Source organism: Cebus imitator, unplaced genomic scaffold (genome assembly GCF_001604975.1).
Source record: "Cebus imitator isolate Cc_AM_T3 unplaced genomic scaffold, Cebus_imitator-1.0 Scaffold485, whole genome shotgun sequence".
Classification (NCBI taxonomy): Eukaryota; Metazoa; Chordata; class Mammalia; order Primates; family Cebidae; genus Cebus; species Cebus imitator.
This window is the reverse complement of record NW_016107800.1, coordinates 656,467-665,244: the sequence shown is the minus strand read 5'-3', so window position 1 is coordinate 665,244 and position 8,778 is coordinate 656,467. Positions and strand designations below refer to the sequence as shown.

At 48.7% G+C, this 8,778-nt stretch overlaps 1 protein-coding gene and 1 non-coding gene across 2 annotated transcripts in view; one reads left to right on the top strand and one right to left on the bottom strand.

The window, feature by feature from the left end:
• Positions 1-5,153: 5,153 nt before the first annotated feature.
• TRNAQ-CUG lies at positions 5,154-5,225 on the bottom strand. The gene has a single exon. It is a non-coding gene; the product is annotated as a tRNA-Gln (tRNA).
• Positions 5,226-5,388: 163 nt separating this feature from the next.
• The window catches only part of RAB11A (RAB11A, member RAS oncogene family), a 23,251-nt gene continuing 19,861 nt past the window's right edge, over positions 5,389-8,778 (top strand). The window contains exon 1 of the mRNA XM_017513002.2: positions 5,389-5,715. Coding sequence (XP_017368491.1) covers positions 5,676-5,715 — 40 coding nt within the window. The 5' untranslated portion in view covers positions 5,389-5,675. The remainder of the gene's footprint in view (positions 5,716-8,778) is intronic.

Sequence of the window (8,778 nt, the reverse complement as noted above, 5' to 3'; positions counted from 1 at the left end):
TGAAGTGGGAGGATCGCTTGAGCTCAGGAGTTCAAGACCAGCCTGGGCAATATGGTGAAGCCCCATCTCTACAAATAATACAAAAATTAGCCAGATGTGATGGTGCACACCTGTAGTCCCAGCTGCTCCAGAGGTGGAAGTGAGAAAATTGCTTGAGCCCAGGATACGGAGGTTGCAGTAAGCTGACATTGCACTACTACTCTCCAGAGCCTGGGTGACACCGGAGACCCTGACTCAATAAATAAATAAAAATAAATAAATGGAGGCCGGGCGCGGTGGCTCAAGCCTGTAATCCCAGCACTTTGGGAGGCGGAGGCGGGTGGATCACGAGGTCAAGAGATCGAGACCATCCTGGTCAACATGGTGAAACCCCGTCTCTACTAAAAATACAAAAAATTAGCTGGGCATGGTGGTGCGTGCCTGTAATCCCAGCTACTCAGGAGGCTGAGGCAGGAGAATTGCCTGAACCCAGGAGGCGGAGGTTGCGGTGAGCCGAGATCGCGCCATTGCACTCCAGCCTGGGTAACAACAGCAAAACTCTGTCTCAAAAAAAAAAAAAAAAAAAAAAAAAAAAAAAAAAAAAAAAAAAAAAAAAAAAAAAAAAATAAATAAATAAATAAATAAATGGAAAAAGAAAATCAATGCATTCATAAATATTTATTATATGCCATGCATGATGTTAAGAGCTATACATATGTTACTTATGTTTGTCCTTCTTCATGTTTGTCGCCATTTTGCAGATAAGAAACTGGGATTCAGCAGGATTAAATTACTGAAATTGACACAGCTTTAGTGAATGTCTGAGCTGAAGGTTAAACACAGCCTTATCAGTCATCACTTTGTTTTTAACAAACATGTAAACATGTACTCCCCAGATGTGGAAGGTGAGCTATATGTAAACATGTAAACATGTACTCCCCAGATGTGGAAGGTGAGATATATGTAAACATGTAAACATGTACTCCCCAGACGTGGAAGGTGAGCTATATGTAAACATGTAAGCTTGTTCCTCCCAGACGTGGAAGGTGAGATATATTTCAGGTCTTACTTCTCCTACATAGTCTAAAGCTATGGCATTTCTAAATTTGTAATTCCAGACTTTTTACTAGAGAGTTCCCTTTGATTTTCTTACCAACTGCATTAGGGTTCTCCAGAGGAAGAGAACTAATAGAATAGACATATATAAAGAGGGGAGTTTATTAAATAATATTAACTCACATGATCACAAGGTCCCACAATAGGCCATCTGCAAGCTGAGGGGCAAGCAGGCCAGTCTGAGTCTCAAAGCGGAAGAACTTGAAGTTTGACGCATCCAGCATGGGAGAAAGATGTAGGCTGGGAGGCTACGCCAGTTTAGCCTTGTCACGTTTTTCCACATGCTTTATGTTTGCTGGCAGCTGATTAGATGGGGCCCACCCAGATTAAGGGTGGGCCTGGGCCTGCCTTTCCCAGCTCCTTGACTCAAATGTGAATCTCCTTTGCCAACATCCTCACAGACACACCCAGGATCAATACTTTGCACCCTTCGATCCAATCAAGTTGACACTCAGTGTTGACATCACAGCAACTGTTTATGTTAGTCATGCTTGAGACTAAACATTATCTTTTTGTTTGTTTGTTTTGTTTTGTTGTTGTTTGTTTTTGTTTTAGGCAGAGTCTCCCTGCTGCCCAGGCTGGAGTACAGTGGCTCAATCTCGGGTTACTGCAACCTCTGCCCCCCAGGCTCGAGGGATTCTCATGTCTCAGCCTCCTGAGTAGCCAGGGCTACAGGCGCAGGCCTGTAGCGAAATTAAAATACTTAGCTAATACAATAATTAGCTAAAATGCTAATTTTTGTGTTTTTAGTAGAGACGGGTTTTGCTATGTTGCCCAGGCTGGTCTCAAACACTGAGCTCCGGTGATCTGCCTTCTACGGCCTCCCACAGTGCAGGGACTGTTGGCATAAGCCACCTCACCCAGCTCATTCTGATTTTTTTTGTTTGTTTTTTGAGACAGAGTCTCTCTCTGTTGCCCAGGCTGGAGTGCAGTGGCACAATACAGGCTCACTGCAACCTGCGCCGCCTGGGTTCAACCAATTCTCCTGCCTCAGCCCCCTGAGTAGCTGGGACTACAGGCACATGCCACAGGCCTGGTTAATTTTTGTATTTTTAGTAGAGATGGGGTTTCACCATGTTAGCCAGGCTGGTCTCGAACTCCTGACCTTGTGATCTGCCTACCTCAGACTCCCAAAGTGCTGGGATTACAGGCGTGAGGCACTGTGCTCTTCCCGTTTGTTTGTTTTTTAAGAGACAGTCTCTACTCTATTGCCCAGGCTGGAGTGCCTGGCATGATCACAGCTTACTGCAATTCACACTCCTGGGCTCAATCTTCTTGCACCAGCCTCCAGAGTAGCTAGGACTATAGGTAAGTGCCACCACATCTGGTTAATTTTTTAGTTTTTTGTAGAATCAGGGTCTTGTTATGTTGCCCAGGCTGGTCTCGATCTCCTTCAGTTCAAGCCATCCTCCAACCTCGTCCTCCTAAAGTGCTGGGATATTACTGGCATGAGTCACCTTGCCTGGCGTCTTATCTGTTTTTATTCTCATTTCCCTTTTTCTATTAATCATTCTTTTAAATAGATATTAAACCTGATAGTGCGTGGTGGCTCTCCGACCACAGGTACATGCCACCATGTCTGGCTGATTTTTTTTTTTTTTCTGAGATGGAATCTCGCTCTATCACCCAGGCTGGAGTGCAGTGGCACAATCTCCGCTCACTGCATCCTCCGCCTCCCGCGTTCAAGTGATTCTCTTGCCTCCGCCTCCCGCGTAGCTGGGATGACAGGCGCCCGTCACCATGCCTGGCTAATTCTTGTATTTTTAGTACAGACAGTGTTTTACCATGTTGGTCGGGCTGGTGTGGAACTGATGATCTCATGATCCACCCACCTTGGCCTCCCAAAGTGCTAGGATTACAGGTGTGAGCCACCACGCCCGGTTATTTTTTTATTTTTTGTAGAGATGAGGTCTGACTCTGTTGTCCAGGCTGGTCTTGTACTCCGGGGCTGAAGCAGTCCTGCCAGCTCAGCCTCCCAAAGGGATGACACCCATGAGCCTCCACACCCAGCCTGCAATAGACTTCTGATACTTACACTTCTGGTCCTTCTTTATACCAGTCTCGTAGGCTACAGCCAGGTTACTTTTACTAAGACCACGTTTACTTCAGTCACCCCTCTGTCCACAAATCTTTTTTTCACTCCCCCTAAAAGTTCAGAGGGATGTGTTCCATGCAAAAAAAAATTCTGTGGTCTGGGGAATTTCAGAAATGCCGTGCAAGCGTCCTAAGGAAAAACTTACTGTAGTACTTACTTGACCATGTAGCCCCTCCTGCCTTTTTTTTTTTTAGGTTATTAGCTAAATTTAAGATTCAGTTCTTCTTTTGAGGAATACTATGTCCTTTTCAGAGCACACATTAAGAGTGAATGACTGAAGGAGAAAAATTGGTAATTCTTCTAGCATGAGTGGCCTTGCTGAATACGCTCTTACAATCTAATTCCTCCACTTCAGGGGTCAGTGCCTCATCCTCCTCCTCCTCCAGTACCTCCTCCTCCTCCACCTCTGGCCTAGGCTGGCGTGCAGTGGTGTGATCTTGTCTCACTGCAACCTCCATCTCCTGGGTTCAAGCAGTGCTCCTGCCTCAGCCTCCCAAGTAGCTGGGACTACAGGACCTCACTATCACTTTATAGCGGCAGAGAAAGCACTGAAATTGGCACTGTATTCATTTTCTATTGCTTCCATAACAAATTACCATAAACTTGGTGACTTAAAACAACACAAATTTATTATTTATAGTACTGTAGGTCACAAGTCTGACAAGAGTCTCACTGGGCTAAAATCAAGTTGTCAGCAGGGCTGTGTTCCTTCTGAGGGCCTTATGAAAGAATCTGTTACCATGCCTTTCCCAGCTTCTAGAACCCTCTGGATTCCTAGGCTCCAGGGCCCCTTTCTTCATCTTCAAAGCCAGCAACGGCAGGCTGAGGTTTTTTTTTGGGGGATGGAGTCTCACACTGTCACCTGGGCTGGAGTGCAATCATGCAATCTCAGCTCACTACAACCCCTGCCTCCTGGGTTCCTGGGATTCTCCTGCCTCAGCCTCCTGAATAGCTGGGATTACAGGTGCACACTACCACACCCATCTAACTTTTTTGTTGGCCAGACTGGTCTTGATTGAACTCCTGACCTCGTCATCAGCCCACCTTGGCCTCCCATAGTGCTGGGATTACAGGTGTCAGCCACTGCGCCTGGCCCGTTTTCCTCTTTTAAGGACACTTATGACAACACTGGGGCCACCCAAATAATCCAGGATATATCCCTAATTTAATGTCAGTTATATGTCAACCTTAATTCCATCTGTAACCTCTATTCCCCTTTGCCATGTAACCTAACCTATTCAGTCTTCAGGAATTGGAAAATGGACATCATTGGCAGGGGTCATTATTCTGCCTGTTATAGGCACTTCTGCCCACAATTCTAAATTGAGTTTGCATACAGGAGGTAGGAGGTGTGACAATAATTGGAAAAAGGCTTTTCTGGAATTACAGAATTCTCTTCAAATACAGGGAGGCCACAGCATGATATCTAGCAAATCACTTGAGTCTTAGTATCCAAATTTCCGCTAAAATGGAAATTGCCATCCTTAGCCCAGCATGTTAAATGAAATACTTATGTAAAGGGACTTAGATTAGAGGCCTACAAATAGGACTCAAGTTCTTGATGAATCTTGATGAGGAGGGTGGGCGAAGTACTCTAAATGAAAAGGAGGTAGTCTGAGAGATTTCTGGAGAGGGATGAGTGACAACAGCGCCTACCCTTGCATGAAGCTGGAGGTAGAAAATTCCAGCAAAAGAAATTTTCAAGTTTCATTGAAGCTTCTGAACTAAGGTTTGAGGGATCAGGCTAAAAAATAGGCAAAGAGAAGCGGCTCAGTAAGACAACCCCCGTCAAGTAGCAGATACTACCTGAAATGCAGTGGGAAATTTGTAAGGTCTTCATAGGCAAGGGTTAAATTTTACATCTCCATCTTAATTCTAGTGAAGATATATCATAAGCGTTCAATGATTTAGTGAACAAAAAAGTGAATTAAAAATGTTGTCGAGAAAAAAAAGAAAACACTGTAGGTTCCACCGAGATTTGAACTCGGATCGCTGGATTCAGAGTCCAGAGTGCTAACCATTACACCATGGAACCGCCACGCATATGTGACGGCCTTGGGCTCTCTAATCCTTAGAGAACCCCGCCCCCATACACACACCCGCCATCCAGAGGCGGTCCCGCGCGTTCCAGCGAGCCGCTTCCGGGCACGGTAGCTCGAGGAATGAGCAAGAGGCCACTAAGACCACGGTCAACTAGTAATTCCAGGCCTCAATTTCCCCTTTGAGCTTCTTTTAGCCGCGAAAGTCCGAAGCCTCGGGCCACGCGACTCGCGCGCACCGCCCTCCTCGGGCTCAGGGGCGGGGCGCCGCCCCCGGAAGCACTTCCTCGGAGAGGCCGGGGCCGGCCGGAAGTGGCGCAGCGGCAGGGCGGGGCTGTTCACCCAGTGCGGCCGCTAAAGCTCGGCGTTCGGGTCCCCCTGCAGCGACGCCCCCCGGTCCCGCGGACACCGCTGCTGCTCCCGCCGCTTCGCCCCACGGCCGCGCAATGGGCACCCGCGACGACGAGTACGACTACCTGTTTAAAGGTGAGGCGGCGGGCTCCCGCGGGGGCCTGGGACGCCCCCGGCGGACTGGCCCGCGGGCCCCCTGCGCCGAGGCCGGCCTGCCTCAGCCCCTCCTTCCGCGCGGCGCCGGCTGCTGCCCGGCTCGGCGCTTCTCCCGGCCCAGACGGGGTCCGCGCCACGGGCCCCCAGCGACCCCCGAGCCCTTCGCTGGCCTCGGGGCCCCTCCCTGCGGGTCCCTCCCGGGCGCTGCCTGCTCCCACGTCGCCGGTTCCTCTCCCCGGTCCCGGCCGCCGCTCCTCCCGCCGCCTCTGTTGGGGTGCAGCCCCCCCCGCGTGCGGCCTTCCCGGCCCGCGTCCTCTCCCGCAGCCCCCCGACGGGCTCGCGCCCCTCCTCGCCTTCCCCTCGGCGCACACTCCCACCGCGGGTCCTTTCCTTACCTGCCCCCTTCCCCCTTCCCCTCGGACGGCCGCCCGCTCTTAGCTTCTCCCCTCCCGGGGCCAGGACCCCGTAAAATCTGAGCGGGCCGGGGGGCCCCGCTACCGCCCCCTCCCCGCCGCCCTCCCCACCCCCACCTCTCGCCGGGCGGTTCTCGCGGTCCTTAACCTTCTCTGACCGCTCCCTCCCCCACTCCGCGTGTGGCAACTCTCTCTCTCCCTTCCCTGCCCAAATTGTGTTCAGAGCTCCCTTGTCTCCATCGCGACCCGGGTCGGGGAGGGAGGGAGGGTGAGAGGGATCGCCCGTCCCCCACGCGCGCACTTGTCGCAGTGACCCGGCAGGCTGACATTACTTCCCACCCAGCCTTTTCTTCCCTTGCCTTCCCCGTCCAGGAGCACCCAGCCCTGGGTCACTCTTGACTCGGTTCGCGAGGAGGGTTTGCGGATGGGTGGTGGCTGTTCCCCTTGCCAGACCTGAAGGCCCGGTTCCTGAGCAGGAAAGGCGGTGCGCTGCACAAATACTGGCTTGCTTTATCTCTCTGGACTGGTTGCTTCCTGCTGCAACACTGGGAGGATCCAACAGGAAGGGAAGAGCCCTAGTTGGCCACATACCTTTCCCAAAAGGTTGGGGGTGGGAGGAAGTTGTGTACTCTTTTGGTCACGTTAAATATTTGTTATAAGATACGGAAACGTAGTGCCCTTGGATAAAACATATTGGAGGGTCAGGGGTGGTTAGAAAGAATTGCTTATTGGTTGAGTCCGGAAAGAATCCAGATAGTTTTTTTTCAAATCAACGCAGATAAAGGGTACATTTTTCAGTGAGAAGGGACTACAGTAGATGCTTTTTTTGTTCAGTGAATGCGCTCTCACTCTGATGCTCTTTCTCTGCTCCTGAATTGGGAAGGTCGCCATCAGTAGTGTGCCGAACAAAGATCATTAGCAGTGAGGAAGAAGCCATTGCTATTAAAGCTTCGCTGTGGAGGGTGGAGTTTAAAGAGTGTGAAGCATGGCGACTGTTTCTGACTTTGCCATTGGGTGCTAAGAATGATTGACTGAACCAGGGAGGAAAGATTTCTTTGCTTTCCCAATACTTTGCAAATCTTGTTATACTAGACTGCTGTCGTACGTACTCTTACCATCTCTTACTCCTCTGACCTAGAATATTCTATTGTATAGGGTGAACACTTTCAGTATCCACCCTCACCCCCATACAGGAAAGTGCTTTCAGGGTACTTAATTCATTTTACAAATACAAAACTGAGGTCTGGATTACAAAAAGTATACTACAACATACCTTTTGCCGCAGGCGTCTGAGATGATGTGAAATTATTTGAGCCTCTTGAGACTTTGGGGTTAAAGGGAGGTTTGTGTTTTAAAATATGGTGTGATGGTAGTGTGCCACTGCCTGCCTTTGAAGTAATTAATTCAGAACAAAATGGACCGTCAGGGTATTTCTCTAGTTCGGTTTGAACTTGAATGTTGGTCATAGAAAGTCTGTTTGTTTATTTATTTGAGACAGAGTCTCGCTCAGGCGCCAGGCTGGAGTGCAGTGGCACGATCTCGGCTCACTGCAACCTCCGCCTCCCAGGTTCAAGCAATTCTCCTACCTCAGCCTCCCGAGTAGCTGAGACTACAGGTGCGCACGACCACGCCCAGCTAATGTTTTTGGTTTTTTGTTTTTTTTTAGTTGAGACGGGGTTTCACCATGTTGGCTAGAATGGTCTCGATCTCTTTACCTCGTGATCCGCCCACCTCAGCCTCCCAAATTGCTGAGATTACAGGCGTGAGCCACCGCGCCCGGCTGGTCTTTTTATTTTTTAACAAAGAATATTAAATATTCTGAATTGGCCTAAGGTTTTTCAGCGTTTTGATTAGACCATTCTTCTAACAATGATTGAGAGCACTGAGCTTTGGAGTCACGTAGACCTCGGTTTAGATCGACTCAGGTCTTAAATTTACTTTGTGACCTTGGAAAAGTGCCCTTTTCTGAGTCTCAGATATCTCATTTATAAAAAGGAAAATACCTGCCTCTTAAGATTGTTGTGAGAATTAAATAAGGCTGTAAACTTTTAACCATGAGGATTCAATAAATAGTAATGTGAAAGAAGTTATTGTGGTTTTGTGTGTGTGTGTGTGTATATATATGTATGTATGTATTTTGAAACAGGATCTCCCTCTGTCCCCCAGGCTGGAGTGCAGTGGTGCGATCAAAGCTCACTGCAGTCTCCGCCTCCCCAGGCTCAGGTGACCGTCCCACCTCTGCCTCTCTAGCTCCTAGGAGTAGCTGAGGCTACAAGACTGCACTACCACACCCAGCTAATTTTGTTGTTGTTGTTTTGGAAAGACAGGATTTTCCTGTGTTGCCCAGGCTGGTCTCACACTCCTGGACTTAAGCAGTCCACCTGCCTCAGCCTCCCAGAGTGCTGAGATTACAGGCGTGAGTGAGCCTGGCCTTTGTCAGTTTTTTGAACCATAAATGTAGGTTCAACTACAAGAGCATTTAAATATTATTAAAGAAACATAAAACCAGGAATTTCTAATGCATTTTATGTTTCCATGGATTATGGTTTCATTTTATTATGCATTTTGCTGTTTAAGATAGGGTGTTAAAAATTCTGCTGAGGAGGAGTTCTACTTTTTTTTTTTTTTT